The 19,098-nt window shown below is 47.2% G+C and overlaps 1 protein-coding gene across 3 annotated transcripts in view; it reads left to right on the forward strand.

Moving 5' to 3' along the window:
* The window catches only part of PAPPA (pappalysin 1), a 557,592-nt gene that overhangs the window by 420,234 nt on the left and 118,260 nt on the right, over positions 1–19,098 (forward strand). For all 3 annotated transcript variants that reach the window (XM_081575791.1, XM_081575790.1, XM_081575782.1), the window contains one exon: positions 1,512–1,603. In XM_081575791.1, coding sequence (XP_081431917.1) covers positions 1,512–1,603 — 92 coding nt within the window. The remainder of the gene's footprint in view (positions 1–1,511; positions 1,604–19,098) is intronic.

The following is a 19,098-nucleotide window of genomic DNA, read 5'->3' on the forward strand; positions in this document are numbered from 1 at the left end:
GGCCTCATACTGGTACTCTGACACTTCCTAAAAGCAACAAACGTTTCCCCATGTTAATTGCCCGGGTGAAAGGCAAAGTCTGAGGCCCCTTCCGGGCCAGGACTCCCAGCCGGTCTCTGGGGAAGGAGGGACAATGGCCACACACTCTACGGAGACATCCCAGGGCAGGTGGGTGGGCGTGGGGACTGTGACTCTGATCATCCACTGTGTGTGGCAAACCTGGCCCGCCACTTTAAGTTACCTTCCATGTTTGCACCAACGCTAAGGAGTAGGTGTAATTATCTCCCTTTTAACCCATGAGAAAACTGAGATTCAACATCCAGAATAGCACCGTTCAGTGGATTTTTCTACAATAGTGGAAATAGATTCTGTGCTCTCTGATCCAGTTGCCACTTGTTCCATCCAGCTATTGAGGACTTGAAATGTGCTTACTGTGGCTAAACAATGGAAAGTTTGTTTTCAATTTTTATTGATGTAAATTGTCAAAGATAGAAAGATCAGAGAGAGATTAACCAGCGGTCCCCCACCTTTTTGGCACTAGGGACAGGTTTCGTGGAAGACAATTTTTCCATGGACTGGGAGGATGGGAGATGGTTTGGGGATGACTCAAACTCATTACATTTATTGTGCACTTTATTTCTATTATTATTGCATCAGCTCCACATCAGATCATCAGGCATTAGGTGCCGGGGGTTGGAGAGCCCTACTAAGGGACTTGTCTAAGATCACACAATTAGTTGGGAACACGGGGCTCTAAACCCAAGTTCCTGTGACTAAAGGGATCGGAATTTTCCAGAAAGTGGTAACACATCCAGTCTTTCAGTTGTTGATCCTCCTTCTCTTCTAGATCCAATTCAGAGAGTGTGGCTCATTTTCTGCCCATCCTAACCACTGCAAAATCATCCTTTGGTTATGGAAATAATTCCTTAAAAAGTAGGAGGAGGCATTTTTATTTCCTAGCAGCATAGGTCCCAGGCCTTAGCGTTCTTGACGCCATGAAATGACACACCCAACGGAGGAGGCGGTGTTCTTTGATCAAATCTGAATGTGTGTAGGAGAAAAAGCTACCTTTATGTTCACCGGGGTTATGACAGAAGGGCCAGAGCAGGGCACAATGAAGAACAGCATTTATACCTTAGAAACTCCAAAATTCCCTTCAATCCACCATTTTAGAATGGAAGTGTGATTTCCCAGACACAGTAGCAAAGTCTGGTTCATTGATTTGTCCTCTTCTTCCTCCCCTCTGACTTATTAACTTAACAGAGGAGATCTCAGCGAATGAGTCTGAAGCAGGAATTCTACTTTGTCATCAGAAACACAGAGTAAGACAAACATAAGGACCTCACACATTTACCTTGCACATACCTCGTTTGGAAGAAATAGACACGCAGATGGGGAAGGGACTTGTCCGAGACCTAACCAAAAAGCTCATAGCCCCCAGAGGGCTTTTCCATGTCCAGTTGTGCCTCTGAAGCTGAGGTGACAATTTTCTTTCCATATCCATTCTGCAGAAGCCAAGGTGAAGAGTGTGATGACATGAATAAGAACAATGGGGATGGCTGCTCGCTCTTCTGTCGGCAGGAAGTCTCCTTCAATTGTATCGGTAAGTCTGCCCTTTCTCTGGGCCTAGCTGGAGAAGTGGGCAGTGTCATATGGCTAGTCAGTTACAAGAACAGCAATGGTTATAACTAAATGATGATTCACTCCTTTCTATTACACATATGTATTGAGTGCCTCCTGGGAGCCAGACTCTGTTTTAGGCACCAGTGAACACAGCTGTGGAAACAGACAGACAGAGGGCAGGTGTTCTGCCCTCCTGGAGCTTATATTCTCATAGATGACGGTGGTAATGGATAACCCTTCTGATCCAGCTTTATCTTACATTGACTGCTCTTCATCCCAACCGTCTGAAATGGTTATTATTTGTATAGATGTTTAAGGCTTTTATTATTTCTTTAGAGATGAGAAAAGTATAGAAGCCAGAGAGATTGTGAAACATGTCCGGAGTCACACAGGTTAGGCTTGAAGACAGAACAAGGACTTGAACCTGCTCTTGTCTGATTCTTGCACCCAAGCTCAGTTCATTTTACTCCACAGCCTCCAGCCAGGATCCAGGCTCTCTGACTTGAGGAAGAGGAATAACAGACCAGCCCATGTTTAGAAAGCAAATGTCCTTTTCCCACCTTCACGGAGTCAGATGGGAAATTTGTTTTCCTCCGCCTTCTCCAGGAGTCTGGCTGGTCTTGTTGTTTTAGCCCCACTTGGGAGGCCCCTGGTCAGCCCGGGGGCTGGTAAACAGACAGGGCTTGGGGGGCAGGGATGGAATTTTGAGCTGGCCCAGATGAGATCATGCTTCCTTTAAGATGCAAATCGATACCTGAAGATCAAAGGTCCCCTGGCTAATCCCCTGGGCTGGAGGTGAAAACTAATCACAATTCATTTGCAAGTATAAAAGACAGAGGTGCTCCATCTAAGGAAAGGAGGAAACCCTAGGTGGGAAGATTTCTCTCTGAAAGGCAATTTTCTTGGAGGACTGAAGGGGAGGAAATGTCATTGGTTCTACTGTTTGCAGCACATCAGGGAGCAGCTTTGAGACCTCCCTTCTCCTGGCGTGCTGTGAGCTCTTTGCCACATATCATTTACGGTGTGTTCCGTTCTCAAACACATTTATTGACCACTTACTTTCTCCTTGGCACCAAGTGAGGGCTGAGCAACACAGTAGAGGTGCCCCACACCTGTTTGTGGATGGAAGAAAAGGAAGATAGGGAGGGAGGAAGGACACAGAGTTTCCAGGCAGGGACTTGGGCTTTTAAAGTGCAGATTTTTTTTTTTTACCTCTCTCTCTGTTGATTTGAGTGCAATTCATAATAAAATCTTGGTATGAATCTAGTGGTATGGTAGAAAGAGCCTTGGATTAAATGTCATAAAACCAGGCACTCTGGTCCCAGCTATGCTGGGAACATGTTAGTTGAAACTGGCCAAGTCACCTCCCTAGTCTGGACTTACCTCCCATAAATTGAAAGGATTATATTAGGTGGTCTCTAAAAGCCTTACCTGCACTTCTGTTGTGTGGTTTCCAAAGTGTGTGACTATTTCTCATAATCGTGAGTTCTGCTTGTCAGCTTGGACCTCATCCCATGACACCCAACAGTACATTCAGATCTCGCTGGACGATGTCCACCCATTTTACTAGCATTAAGATGGCATGTGTCTCAAGGGCTTCTGGGCAGAGCTAGAATGTGGTGAAGTTCGGATGGTATGGTCTGTGGAACAGGTCTGCAAGTTACAGTCCATGAGCTGGAACTGGTCTACTGCCTATATTTGTAAATAAAGTTTTCTAGAATGTACAAGGGGCCTTCCTGGTGGCTCAGACCATAAAGAGTCCTCCTGTAATGCAGGAGACCTGAGTTTGATCCCTGGGTTGGGTAGATCCCCTGGAGAAGGAAATGGCAACCCACTCCAGTATTCTTGCAGAGGAGCCTGGTGGGCTACAGTCCATGGAGTCGCAGAGTCGGACACGACTGAGCGACTAATACAGAATGTAACACCATGCATGGATGCTCAGTCATGTCCAACTTTTTGTGACCCCATAGACTGTAGCCTGCCAGGCTCCTCTGTCCATAGAATTCTCCAGACAAGAATACTGGAGTGGGTTGCCATACCCTCCTCCAGGGGATCTTCTGGACCTAGGGATTGAACCCCTGTCTCTTGCATCTCCTGCGTTGGTAGATGGATTCTTTACCACTGCACCACTTGGGAAGTCCTAGAACACAGTGCACCCATCTCTTATTACTCTGTGGCAGCTTTTTTGCTGCAACCATAGACCTGAGTAGTTGCAGCAGAGACCCCAGGGGCTGAAGAGCCTAAAATATTTATTATCTGGCTCATTACAGATGACATTTGTTGGTCCACAGATTTGGGGTCTTTGATATTATTGGTTGCTGGAGACTAGTGCAAAGAGGAGATGAACATTATGGCATGGTTCACCATTTCTTAGAAAAAATAACTGCATTTTATGCCTACGGTAATGGGGCCTGGGAGACCCTGAGTCCGGTCCTCTCTTGCTTTACCTCTAGAGGCGTTGCTTCCCCACCTACACTTTGGCCCAAGTAACTGGAATAGATCCTGATTTTCAAGCTGTGTTCACTGAAATGCTTAAGAGGGGGAAGAGTGAAGATGAGGAAGTTACCAAGAGGATGAGACTTGGAACCTCCAAATCTACTTTATATTGTTATTTTTTAAGCATTTATTTATTTTTTTATGGTTGCACTAGGTCTTTGTTGCTGTCTGCAGGCTTTTTCTGTGTGTGATGAGCGGGGGCTGTTCTCTAGTTGTGGTACACAGGCTACTCATTACAGTGGCTTCTCTTGTTGCAGAGCACAGGCTCTAGGCATGCAGGCTTCAGTAGCTGTAGCACATGGACTCGGTAGTTGTGACTCATGGACTTAGTTGCTCCATGGCATGTGGAATCTTCCCGGACCAAGGGAAACCGTGTCCCCTGCATTGGCAGATGGATTCTTAGCCACTGTACCACCAGGGAAGGCCCTAGATCTACTTCACATACTGTTATTCTCCAGTAGATCCTAAATGTTCTGCTGTTGCTAATGATATGTACTGAGCACCTATCATATGCCGGATGCATTTCTAAACTGTCATTCTCCTACCAACTCTTTCAGTACCCTGCGTTTACAAACCAGGAAGCTGAGGCGTGAGGAGGTGAACTAAGGATATGCAGTTAAGTGGTAGAGCTGGGACTTTCACCCAGAGAGTCTGACTCCAGGGCTTACTGTGGTGAGCTTCCTGCAAAATATTATTTACCAGACAGCTCTTGGTCTTGTAGGGCTTTGGGAGTGTGAGCAAGGAACATACTGCTATGGAACAGTTCACTTAATGAATTAATGGAATGAAATACAGAACTGTCAGTGGTGTGGATGGTGTCCAGGGAAGGCTCTGCGTTCCCCCTGCCTGCTGACTGTGGTTGTGTTAGAGGAGGGACCTCAGTTACGCACCTCCACCTCACCATGTAGGATTCCATCATAGGGACTCTGAGGGACAGGACATTCCAGGAAGAAAGGGGTCTGTCCTGAGATCCAGCTACATTCCAAGAACAGACTCCATGGCTTTGAGTCTAGAAAAACATCTTCCTCTAAGAAGAATAACTGAAAAACAGACAGTGAATCTGTGGCTCCCAAAAGATCCAGCTTAGATGAGTCAGAGAAATGGGGCTGGAATGTGGGAGGCGTTGCTGGGGTGGATGTTGTTCTCATCATGACACGTGTCAAGTCGGTGGTCAAGTTGGTAGCCAGGAAAACGGGCTTGAGTGAGACTGACTTGGGTTGACACCATGACTTAGACATGTGGCCTTGGCTAAGCTTCAGTGTTCTCATCCAGAAAATGGGAGCAGTCCTGGGGCTTCATTGCAGAAGATATTTACCAATATTTGTGGACACGTTATTTGAATCCCTTTCCTAGATTTAGGAAAGAACTCTCCTTGTTGTGATAATAGTGAAGCAGAGCCCCACCACAGAAGCTGGTAATGCGGAGACTTCCCTGGTCGTCCAGTGGTTAAGACCTGGCCTTCCAGTGCAGAGGGTATGTGTACAATCCCTGGTGGAGAAGCTAAGATCCCATATGCCTAGTGGCAGGAAAACCAAAACATGAAACAGAAGCAATACAGTAACAAATTCAATAAAGACTTACTAAGAAAAAAAGAAGTCGGTGATGCCAGCACCTCTTCCTCCCAGTCCTTCTTGTAGCTGAATGTGGACATGTGACCTACCCTCTCCCCGATCACCAGCCAGACACATCAACCCCAGAATGAATTAGAAGACATAAGGACCCTGCTTCATCAAATCAAACCAATTTGATGAAGATGGTGGCAGTGGTCACAACCCATGTGTTTCCAAAGGACCACTGACAGCACCGATGGAGCCAAAACTCTGAGATGTCTTCGCAACAATAGGCCTGGGGCTGCACCGTGAGCTCAAAATCAGCCTTCAAAACACTCTCCAGCCCTCCCAGGGAGTCTTCCATAAGTATCCAATATTCTTTGAATAGATTTTGCTTGTTTGCTTGTTTTGCCTGAATTAGCCGAAGTTGGTTTCTGCTGATTGTCACTTAGAAGCCCTACTGAATATTGTTGTCATAAGATGCGGTGAGGTTCAGCCCTGTTCCTAGCAAGTTGAATGTGTCTGATGCACATTACCCAGTACTTCCCTCAGTGGGCGCTGAGATAGGGGTGAATATCAGCACGCCCACCACGTGTGGATACTCGCCAGGTAGCCTGCCCTACGTCATCCACCTTTGTTTAAGGTGAGCCTGTGGAGGTCTCTTAGATCCAGATGAGGGATCTGAGACCTACTAGGATGCCTGAAGGGGCTTCCCAGGTGGCATAGTGGTAAAGAATCCGCCTGCCAACGCAGGAGACGCGGGTTCGATCTCTGGGTCGGGAAGATCTCCTGGAGTAGGAAATGGCTACCTGCTCCAGTGCTTTTTCCTGGAAAATCCCATGGACAGAGGAGCCTGGTGGACTGTAGTCCTTGGGGTTTTGTGAAGAGTTCTGACAAGACTGAGCCCAGAGCATACACACAGGATGCCTTCACTTGTCCAAGGTCACTCATCTCAAAGAACTGTGATTCTATCTCCAGACCAAGTACAGAGCCTCTCTGGCTTCTCTCTGCAGCATCTCTGCCTCCCTAGCTGAATGACACTCTCACTCCCTCCCTTCCTTCCTTCTTTCCATGTTTTCTTCCTCCCTTCCTTTTCTCCTTATTTGTGTTCTTGTCGACGACCATCGAGCCGGACTGATGTTTTCCCTGGCTCTGGTACCAGCAGTGTGAGGGTGGGTGGCAGATTTATGGTGGCATTCTCATTCATGCTGCAGAAGCCCACACATCCGGAAGTATTCCCAAGGTGCCAATGTGTTATTATGCAACAGCCCAGGACTTCCCTTTCCCACTGTCCCACCCCCAGAGCCCTCATCCCCAACACATAATAAGTTGCTTGTTAATAGGAACACCACCCACAAGACCTCTTAGGCAATGAGGCTCCGTCCCTAGCAATGTGGAAATTATCTTGTCCTTTCTCCCCCTTTTCACATATAACATATCCCAGGCCTAAGTTTTTCAGTTAAAAAAATGTGGTATCATCAGTAAACTGATAACTCTCTGCACCCCACCCTGAGCAGCTCTGGCTGGAGGCATTGTTCGCAGAGTTGGGAATTCTGTGTCTAAAGCACTGAGTCATAAACTACAGACAGGCTGCTGATAAAAGCTGAAGGAGGGGAGGTAATGGTCAAATTAGTCAGACAAAATGGGAAGCATCCCCAACAGAGGTTATACTCAGTCATATATCTCCAGCGGGTGCTGGAAACGCGCTACCTTCGGAGATGACATTTAAGCCATTATAGGGGTTGTGATTGTAGAAGGCTCTTCATGCCACATTGATTTACCGCCCTGGGTTCTTCAGGAGAGCTGGGGTCTCAGCTCAGACTTGAGAGTCTGGGTTGCAGCTTGGGATCTCCCCTGGGGGGCATCAGTTTCTCCCTTTGTGAAATGAGAATGAGCTTGCTGAGGCTCCTTTCCCAGTCTGACAGTGAGGAATCCTCAATTTGTCAAACATTCAATTAAGGGTTTTGGGGGTTCAAATCCTGCTTGATGCTGACATACAGTTAAGCGAACAAAGCAAGTGGACCCCCAGGTTGTCTTTTGCAGACACAAACACACACACATTCCCAGCCTGGCTCTCTTTCTCTCCCGCTCCCCTCCCCTCCCCTCTCCCCCACTCCCTGCCATCAGCATCACTTGGTCTCTGGGCAAGACACAGCATCCCCAGCCCTATCCTAGAGCCAGAGCCAATAACTAAATTATCTGTGCGTAGATAAGGGGGGGAGGAGGGATCAATCCATTTCCCCATCAGTCCCTGGGAGGGGCAGGGGGTCACCAGGCCTTGTGGCCCCTCTGTCAGGCTGCCCTGGCCTGCTCCCAGCCAAGGCGAGAAAGGAAAACAAGAAGATGAATCGCTGTGTCTTCTTGGTGGATATTCTGATGAGAGTTTAGAACAACACCGACTGAAGAGGAAAATAGCATCTGGTAGGGGGAGGGGAAGAGGCGGAAGCATGGGCTCTGCTGGGAGTTGTGTTTATTATTATTTTTCTTTCTAACAACGTGAAATCATAATAGATGACCCACCTCTTACCTTAACAACAACAACAAAAAAAACTGAAGTAAGAAAAAAACAAAATGTCTCCTGGCCATACACTGTTTTTCAGACCTCCCTCTATGGGAAATAGTGACTGTCGCCAAAATACTTTCTTGAAATAAAACTTCTTTTAACTTGAAGACCTGTCTTTACAAGAAGGAAAGAGAAGTGTTAGTGGTGGTCATCTGTCAGCTAGCATGGATATCATGATTATGGGCATGGATTTTGGGTGAGAAGCAAGAGCCAAACAAATTTTCTCTGTGCCTCAGTTTGCTCATCAGTGCAATGGGTTAGTAATAGTCCCTGCCTCTCACAGTTGTTAAGATGAAATGAGATTAAGTACGTAAAACATTTTATAAGTGATACCTAGTAGGTGATATGTATGTGCTCGCTAATGATGCTATTGTTGTCATCCATATCATTAATTTGAAACTTATGTCCATCTTCCCAGGAACCCAATGACATAAATGATGTTGATCCCAGTTGTGTAGAGGTTCAGAGAGGTTAAATAACTTGCCCAAGGTCACATAGCTAGAAAAAGCAGAGATGGGATTCACAGTACCTAAGCAAAGTCTGCATACTTGACCGTGAAATTATTTCATTTATCAGGCACCCAAGTGGACCAACTTCTGTGCTAAGAGCCCTTTTGTTAAATGATTTCATTTACCCTTCCTGCAAGTCTGCTTCCTCAGAATAAGAATGCCCATTTTGCTGATGAGGATGCTGAAACACTGCGAGTGTAGGTGAATTGTCCTAAGTCAAACAGCCAACTGGGTCAGAGTAGGAGATTTTAACTCCAGTCCACCTGTTTTGTCCACCTGTTTTTAAAGACTGTGTCCAGCATCCAGACATGCCTCACCAAAAGCAGTGGAGAGCCTCTTTTTTCCACTATTTCTGCTGTGTTGCCACTGACACAGCAGGAAACAAAAGTGAATGCAAAGATCCTTCCAGTGCCTTTTTCATGAGTCATGAAAACGACAATTTTCAGTTATTATCACCCTATAAACATTCTACTCCACAAACCCCAGGCCCTTGACTTAGGGCCATTCTGTGTTTGGGGCTGCATTTTTGTTTATAATAGCTCACCCTCCATTGAATATAGCCACATTGTGTTTTAGCCTAGGAGGAGTTTGACACTTCAGTCCGTTGTCATGGCAATGTCAGGCCAAGGAGCCTGAGTTCAAAGGTCTATTGATTTTAATCACTCCCTGGGTCATCTTGAGCATCTCCCATCCTCTCTCTGAGTCCCAGTCTTCTGTTCTGGAAAATGGACATAATCATAACACAGTTATGTTTAGAGAAAGATGGAAACAGCGTCTGTAGAGTGTCTAGCACGGTGCATGGCAATCGGAAGACATGTCTATTATCTTCCCCTCCCATTTGCTTTCCCAGTTGTGAGGGATGCAAAGGCCACAGGTCCATCTCTGGGCAAATGGTCCTTAGCTGCATCCTGTCATCAGGAGAAGTGACGGAGGCCCCTTGATCTCAGTCTCCCCAGCTGTCGCGTGATGGGAGTGATCTAGATGAGCTCCAGGACTCTTCCAACCCTGACTTCCAGAATTTAAATCCCAGATCGTTGTTGTTTTTAAACTGTGCATTTTAAAAGAAATGAGGGCTTGGGGAGGAGAAAGGAATTCCTTTAACCCAGAGGGTCAGAGGGGGTCACTGAGGGGACAAAGACAAGAGGACGGGGAGGCGATGGGGCGGAAGGCTGCCGTGCAGGGCGGTCTAAAGATCTGAAGTCCTCAACCGGGAGGTCTGATGGATGCATTCACACACCCTCGAGTCAGCACCGGTTAGGATCAAGCCTGCCATCCAGCCTCAGACCACGGCTTACCACCTCCTTTAGAAGCCTGGGAGGCCTACCCCACAGAGAGGCCAGTCGGGAATGAAAAGAAACAGGATGGCCTCAGATGCCAGAAGGGAGGAATTCTCACCCTCGGTCCAGGTTGGCCTCGTGGCTCCCATGGAGGGGTCAGGCTCAGAAGGACTCAGAGCTTTCCTGAAATCGAGGAATTAAGACCACACTTTGATGTGCGCATTTGAAACGCAGTCCACAACCAAGACAGGTGAATCTGGGTAGCCAAGAACAAGGTCTTCTCTGTGGCATTTAAAGTGACCAGAAACCAGGCTTCCCCCGCAGGTGCCTTGCTGTGCATTTGTGTGGTCAGGACTGCAGGTCCCAGAGAGCCCGCAGAGGGGAGAGGGCTGGGGGCAGGAGTCTTTCCTAGTCCCTGGCTTTCTCTACTCTTTCTTGGGGACCATGGTGGGTCGGAAGAGACATTTAATATTCATGAGCTGTGATCTCCACTTGAAGGGAGTGCCCTGGGGGAAATTGAAATATTAAGCAAGTGGGGGATACAGGCCTAATTGTATCCTCCTCTTCTTTTCGGGCAGAGAAGTAATGTGCTTAAAATAAAATGATGGATGGGCAGTCAGGACTGTGTGAAACCCCACTGCTATAGTCTGCAGAATGGAGCGGCTGTGGCGCTCACATAAGCCAGAGAACCAGGCCAAGGATGGTGCAGATCAGCCGCTGGGTCACATCTTGCATTTAGTCACACAGTTATCGATGTTTGCTGGGTGCTGAACACTGTGCTTGTGGCAAGGGGGGGCGAAGGAAATAGCTCTGGTAATTATTTGAATGGAATTGTTGGAAACGCCACTGAGTGGAAATGTGTAGGGGTATGCAAGTGAAGGACCGGGAGAGGCCCCCCTTGGAGACATGACCTTCAAGCTGAGACGTGAAGGTTGAAGAGAAAGTGGACAAATTAGGGAGATGGGGAGCAAGGTGATGGAGTGAGGATTGCAAGAAGTTCAGACTGTTAAATCCTCGAGGCAGGAAAGAGCTTTTGAGGAGGTCGGAGAAAGTCATCGTGGCTGGAGGGTGGTGAGGGATGGCAGAGAAGAGTTGGACCCCACGGGTTCTGAGGCCCCCCGGGGAGGTTGCTGTTCCTGGCAGGAAAAGAAGAGAAGGCAAGTCCTTGGTGTGCAGTGTACACAGGGGCACAGGAGGCAAGTGCATGTTTGCCTAGATCAGGGGTCAGGAAACTACTGCCCGTGGTCAAACCACACGTGCTGTCTCTTATGGCAGATCAGGTTGGGCTGAAACATAACTATGCCCCTTGGTTTAGATATCTGTGACCGCAGAGACAGTTGAGTAATTCCTAGAGACCCTGTACGGCCCACAAAGTCAAAATATTTACTGTTTGGCCTTGCAGGGGAGAAGTTGCTGACCAGCTGCTGGCATAGATGGGCGAGTCTGTAGGTGGGTGGAAGAATAGCCAATCGGGGAGGTCAAGGCGGATGCGAGACAGAGAGGGGAGGGCATGACCTCTTCCGTGTTGCCCCTCAGCCTGTAGCAGCATAGTTATAATTCTATCCACTCCCCACATTTTTTGTTTACATGTCAGTTTCCCTCACCCTTGAAAGAAGTCATCCTGCCCATCCCATGTTCCCAGCATCCAGCTAGAGCCAGACTTTGGCTGATACACTGAGTCAAGTGATACTTGGAAGCAGAAAAGAGTGACCGGAGATGCCCAGGCAGCCTAGTGCCTAGAGCTTCAGAAAACATCCTGATCCTCCCCGGGCTGGAGAAGGGGGCATGTAGACCTTTAGTAAGAACCTACTATGGCTGTCTCATTTCAAACCCCCAGCACCCCTGGCATCTAGACATTCTCATCACCGCTTTCCAGATGACAGAGCAGAGTCCCCAGTGTTTAAGTGACTTTTGAGAAAGTGACCTCTGTTCCATAAATATTTATTGAGCAGGAAAACCAGCACAAGAGGAAACAAGCCTTCGTGAGTGTCACATCCCATGCCAGCCGTTCTGCCACACACACGGCTCTTCTCTCTCCCCTCTCGATCTTGTCAAGCAGCAGGAAAGCAGGGCCCGTTACTCCCATTTTACACAAGAAGAAACTGAGGCTGCGGGAGATGAAAAGACGTCTTTAAAGCAGGTGATTTTTAAGCAGCAGAGCTGAGGTTTGAACCAGGATCTGCCCAGCTCCAAAGCTCAGGGAGCCAGTGTCCTCCAAAACATCACATCTTCAGAACCAGTAGAAGTGCTGACATCGATATACGTGTTGCCAGCCCTCTTCCATCTCTTCATTTCAAACAATAGTCATAACAGTAGAAACTACTGGTTATGCATGTAATGCTTTTCCTCTGTTAGCTCCTGTTCTTAATTGTGTTGACCCTATAGATAAGGAAAAAGCACGGAGATATCAAGGCTCCCCTGTAAGGGATTCCAGCCGTGGAAGTCTGTCTCTTAAACCCTCGAGCCGAATGGCTAATTTATGCTACCTTTTGATCATTAAGATTATCTAATAAAAACATGTGCTCTCAAGAGCTGAACAGCCTACCAGCAAAGAGATAATGAGAAGAGGAAATAATGCAAGGTGCGAAAGGAATTTCACATCGCACAAGGATCCCAGGGTCTCTTTAAGACTCAGTCTGGAGTGTTTGTTTACAGATCATTAGCGACTCAACAGAGGGAGAAACTAAACGCAACTTTTTCTTTGCTGCTACTGATTAAGTACCAGGAGAAATTAAGATAAAGCAAATCTGAAATTATAATAATTTTTAAGGGCCTGGATTTTAATTTTAATTTGCCAGAGAGATAAAATATCCCACACTGAGTGTCTGCAGCTCCCCTCACAATTGCTAGGATTCCCTTCTCTGGCCTTAAGGCAGCAGCCTCAGGGGTTCTGCAAAGATGACAGGAAACAAATGTGACCACATGAGAGATTCACACTGACATTTGTCTATATTAAGCACCTGCTGTATACAAAGCTCTGTGCTAGGCAGGAGGCAGATGGGAGTGACAATCTGGGGAAGAAGGAGTCCTTCATTGCAGGGATCTAGAGGGCAGTGGTCCTTAAAGATGTACGGGGATGGTTTGAGGAGACCCCAGGAGGAGTGGGAAGACCAGCGGTGGGGTTGGTGAGTCTGTGAAGGCTTCCTGAGCAGCTGGACTCAGTGAAGCCACATGCAGGGGCTCTGCTGCTATAAAGGTCCAGAAGGAGGGTTCTTTTGCGGTCCTGTGAGCAGACAGGTCCCATAGAAAGCTGCTCTGGGGAGTCACAGGATGGGTAGGTAGATAGGTAGGTAGGTGGGATTCTGTGTCAAACAGTGGTTTCTGGCCAGAAGCAAGACAAGCTAGGAGCAGACTTTAAGAGCAGACTCCTGCTGTGGGATGCTCTTCAAGGGCCAATGAAGTACTCTTGGCAACTTGACCTGAAGAGAAATCAGAGTGATTTTGGCTTTCAACACCAGTCAGAACCCCAGCCCAAATGATGCAAAAGATTGAACTGAACTTCCAACTGCTATTGGCAGGATCTTAACTGACTTCTCAGTTCAGGAGTCCAAAACCATGCCTTGTAACTCAAGTTCAGCCTCATTGCTGTTGAGAGGGCTGCACCAGCATCTTCAACCCCCAGAATTTCCCATCACTCTTTGCGCCTTTTCCCAAGAGAACTCCTAGATGGAGAGAGGGAGAGGAGAGGCCGGTTGACCTGACCCAGCAACACAGGGGCTGCTTCTTTTCCAGACTTGGTCCCCAACCATCTTTGTCCAACTGTGGAGTGTGGGGAGTGAGCTTCCTTACTTCACAGGGTAGCTGTGATATATTCTTTCATGCATTTATGGATTTATTCATCATACATTTGTTCAGCACCTCTTCCATGTCAGGTCCATGCTAAGGCACTGAGAATGCCAGATGTGCTAGGCTTGGGGCAGTCCCTGTTCTTCAGAAAGTGATGAATAAATATTGATTCTCGTGGTTATTATAGATAATAACCTAGTTCTTACTCACAAGTAGAGAACACCCTGTCCCTGGAAGAGATCAACCAGAAAGTTGAGAGTCATCATGGAGCAATGAAGGGGGTTCTCTTAGAGAGCATGATTAAACAGACACATGTGCATGCTCAGTTCTCAATCATGTCTGACTCTTTTGTGACCCCATGGACTGTAGCCCACCAGGCTCCTCTGTCCATGGGATTCTCCAGGCAAGAACACTGGGTTGGGTTGCCATTTCCTATGCCACAGGGTCTTCCTCACCCAGGGATCAAACCTGCATTTCCTGTGTCTCCTGCATTGGCAGGCAGATTCTTTACCACTATGCCAAAGAATGATTTTGGGGAGAAGCCAAAAAACAAACAGGGAAGTCACCTAATGGCTCAGACAGTAAAGAATCTGCCTGCAATGCAGGAGACCTGGGTTCGATCCCTGGGTCAGGAAGGTTCCCTAGAGAAGGGACTGGCTACCCACTCCAGCATTCTTGCCTGGAGAATTCCATGGACAGAGGAGCCTAGTGGGCTACAGTCCACGGAGTCACAAAGAGTTGGATACTACTGAACACTAATACTTTTTCAAAAAACAAACATACTCCAGTATTTTTCTCCTTCAGCTTACCTGGTTCTTTGTTGAACTTCTTAACTTCCAGGGCCTCTGAAATGTTACCTTCTTCCAGTTTTCCTTAACCTCTCTGCCCATCCCTACATAGACATGTTATGCCTACCTTTTAAGTATTTTTTCTCCAAAGTTCCATCATGGACTCACTTTCCAGTCTCCGTACTCTCTCCCTGACTGCGTCATTCAAAACCAAAGACTGCAAAATCTCTGTGTGCAGTTTGAGGCCTTTATCCTGACCTCTGGACTAGTCTATCGAATGATTCTATCCGATCCCCCGCAGGCACTCAGACTCAACACATGCAACAGAAGGCTTGCCATTTTCTCCCCAGAGCTGCTGCAGCTCCTGTTTTTCTCAGTCTCAACGGCTGGTGCCACTAGCCAACCAGCTATTTAAGCTAGAAGCTTGGGAAACAATCTGCACTCTTCCCTGTTTCCCACATCCGTCACCATTCTGACCATTTCACTCTGAACACTTTTCCTCCGAAGTCAATCCTACTTCTGTCTCCCTACTTGAGTCTCCAGACCCGCCCCCTCATTTAGGCTCATGCGTGAACCACCCTAGGAGAGTTCAAATAGGTTTCTGCTCCCATCTTTGCTTACTCCATTCTATCCCCCAGTATAATGAGTGTGTGTGTGCATGCTAAGTTGCTTCAGTTGTGTTCAACTCTTTGTGACCCCATGGACTAGAGCCCACCTGACTTCTCTGTCCATGGGATTCTCCAGGCAAGAATACTAGAGTGGGTTGCCATGCCCTCCTCCAGGGGATCTTCCCAACCCAGGGATCGAACCCAGGTCTCTTCCATCTCCTGCACTGGCAGGGGGGTTCTTTACCACTAGTGCCACCTGGGAAGCCTAAGCTTCCTAAAAGGCAGATGTCATTCTGTCCCTCTCCTTTTAAAAGCATCAGTGGCTCTGCATTGCCCTTGAGATAAGTCTTAGTTCTTACTGTGGCATGCAGCGTCTTCTAGCTTTGCACCTACAACCCTGTTTTCAGCTTCCTCCCACTTGCTCTCAGCAGCCCCCCGACCCTGCCCCCAGCCTCCTGGAATGTCTGCCTCACCCTCGATTGATTTCTCCTCTCAGAGACTTAGCCCAGGTGTTGCCTCCTAACGGGAGCTTCTCAAATCTGGGCAAGATCAGGTTAGGGGGTCCCCCGTCTGTGATCCTACAGCATTTGCTACCTCTGAGCAAAATAGGGTGCAGTTGATCACTTCCTGCCCCTCTCTGCAACCCCTGAACTCCTGGAGTGCTGAGCCCGGGGTTCATTCATCTCACTTCCCAGCAATCCGTCCAGGACCTGGCACATAATTTGCAGCTCAGTAAATATAGGAGAAATGAGTGAAGGGAGGATATATTTCTTAAGAGACATTTTTATTCCTGAGACAACAAACTGTGGTAGACCTTTGCTGGTCTTTAGAGTCGGACAAACCTCAGTTGGACTCACAGCCTCTCCACTTTCCAGCTGTCATCTCAGGCCAGACGTCTCAGTCTGAGGAGCTTGGGATGGAGGTTCCGTGCTCAGGCTCCAGAGCTGGGTTGCTCGGTTCAAATCCCAGTTCTCCCACAAAAAAAGGTGTGGGGGCCGCTTCAGTTTCTTCATCTATGAAAACGGCAGGTTTGCGAGGCTGACGGGCCACAGAGCTGGAAAGCACCATCACAGCGTTTGCCAGAAGTGTTCTTGGAGTTTTATTATACCTTCCCTGCAAAGCTGAGACAGCTGGGATGGTCACTCCTCCGCTGTCTCACAATGCCAGCCGTGGTCATAACTCTGATGAGGCCCACACGCTGTAGAACATTAGCAGAAGCAGTGGGCAGTCCGGTAGCTCCTGTGAACTCTCTGATAACCCCCGAATTGAGAATTGAGCTCCTTTTCAAACCCAAGTCCCTGCTTCCACTAGCTTCCTTTCTGGGAGGGAGTCTAATTAACTAGTAGCTGGAAAGGACAGCAGGTAGACCATCCCCCAGGCAGAGAATTCAAAGGGAAGTGGAGAAACTGTGTAAATAATACTGCTTTAAGGGGCATTTAAGCCAATGGTCTTTGTTAAGGAAATTGATGGCTTTGTAAGTACTGCCTCTGAAGGGAGTACTTGAGTTGATGGTCCCCCCATCTCCCCTCGTAAATTCCCTAATGGACTGTGGGCCCGGAGGCTGGGCCCACGCCTGTTCAATCCCTTGCCAACAAAAACTCAGATTCCCCTTAAAAATTTTTTTTAAGGTTTAACCAAAATATGAATTACCGAGCTTGTACAGTTTAACTGGCAGAAGGTAGCGGAGACAGATTGTTTCCTTTAGGGAAGGGGAGGCTCATGATCCTTCACAGAATCTTGCAGAATCTTTTTGCATGCTAGGCGCATGCTATGCATTTTCTATACAGCTTCTCATTTTTATCCTCCTAACGTCTGGGAAGAGTCATTATTTCACCAACTGCCAAAGAAGAAACTGGGAATCCGAGATGAAGCACACTGCTCATCAACACCCAGCTAATTAGTGGAGAGCAGGGATGTGACCGCAGCTCCGTGAGACCCCTGAGCCCCCAAGTACCACAGAATTGCAGGGCACCTCAGAGACAGTCAGATCAGCTTGTCTCATTAGCTCCTCCTCAGCACCCACATCCACACAAAAGATGGGAACTGGGCCGCAGGGGCAGATGGGAGGGTATGAATTTTGGAATCACGCTAATCAGTGTTTGAGCCTTAAATCCTTAGGTAATGCCTTAACTTTTTTGCACAAATGGGGATAATAATTGCACCAAGTACATAGGGCTCTTCTAGGATTAAATGATGTTGCATATTTGAAAACATCTAAGTATGTCATTCACTGAGCAAACACCCTTACCGCATGGTGGCTATCATTTTCTGTTTGTTTTTACTGAAGTGTAGTTGATTTACAATGTTGTATTAATTTCTACTATACAGCAAAGTGATTCAGTTATACATACACACACATATAGATAGATATACATTCTTTTTAATATTCTTTTCCATTATGGTTTACCCTAGGACATTGAATATAGTTCTCTGTACTGTAAGATCTTATTGTTTATTCACTCTATATAGAATAGCTTACATCTGCATGGCTTGTTGTTGTTCAGTTGCTAAGTTGTGTCTGACTCTTTGCGACCCCATGGGCTGCAGCATGCCAGGCTTCCCTGTCCTTCACTATCTCCCCGAGTTTGCTGAAACTCATGTCCATTGAGTCAAGGATGCCATCCGATCATCTCATCCTCTGTCGCCCTCTTCTCCTCCTGCATGGTAGCTCTTGTTTTAATTAGAGAAGTGAGGACGCCATGGGAAGACAAAGAGGGCGGCCAGTAGCCTTCCCGAACGGATTGCTGGAGAGATTTTCCAGAGAAATGTCTGGTTAAATATGGATAGAGAATGGAGATTAATAACGAAAAAAAGCAGAGTTAGGAATTTGGGGGTGGAGGTGGGCTTCTGCACAGCAGGGGGTGGGGGGAGGAGAGGGAATCTGGCCCATTTAGGAGATGGCCATGATGTCAGCCTGCCTAGAGCTGAAACTAGAGTACCCTAGAAAGAAGGCTGCAGAAGCAGATTGGGACCAGATTATGCCTCATCAGTTCTTATCAAGCCTCTGTCAGAAATGTTGAATGAACAACTCATTACCTTCTGAAGTAGCCAATTTTATTCTCAAACCAGCTGCAGTTTGTTAGAAGAGTTTTCTGCTCTGTCCCCTCTGAGCCTCCTCTCCTTCATATTAAGCATCTTCATACCTGTGTGAGCACTGCTTCCTGATGACACCTGCCTTGGGCCCCATCCACTGACTCTATCCTGGTTCATCAATTCAGTGGTCCAGAACTGGTCTGTCCAGCCATCTCTAGGACCAGAGGGGGCTTCTCTGACCTCTGTTCTGGAATCTACTGTCTTTTTGTCAGTAAGGTAATCTGCAAGCTCACATTCTTGTTTGGGCCAACACCGTCTCCAGTTGGGAGAAATGGATCCCAGAGTGACTGCTACACTTTGAAACCTTCTTTGAGCATGAATAGTTATGCTGACCCTTATCTGTCATCTCTGATAAAAAACAACAGGGGTTTTGATTGATATTTTCAAATATTCCAGTTAGCTCTTAAGATGGAGGACCAATGGCCCTCCTTTTCTTTCTTTCTTCCTCCTTCCATCTCTTCTTCCCATCTTTCCTTCCTTCTTCCCCTTCTTCTTTCCTTATTAGGAGGAAAGAGACAAAAATAGATATACACATTTCTAGAAAAACAAAATACAGTTCAATGATACACATGAAACATATAGATTCAAGTTAATATAACATGAGTGGCCCACTCATCATGCAAGATAGAGAAAACTTACCTGAGTGTGGTTCTGCCCCTTGACTGGGCTTCCGTTCTTCAGAGCACTGCAGCATGTGTCCTACCCTGGAGGTTAAGCAAGTTGTGGTTTAAACGTCTCATCTTCTTGGTCTTATCTCAATCATATGGCAAGAGGACAGTCTTCAAGGCTGGCTAAACCAACCAGG

Source organism: Giraffa tippelskirchi, chromosome 1, assembly GCF_054371585.1.
Source record: "Giraffa tippelskirchi isolate mGirTip1 chromosome 1, T2T-mGirTip1v1.2.pri, whole genome shotgun sequence".
NCBI lineage: Eukaryota > Metazoa > Chordata > Mammalia > Artiodactyla > Giraffidae > Giraffa > Giraffa tippelskirchi.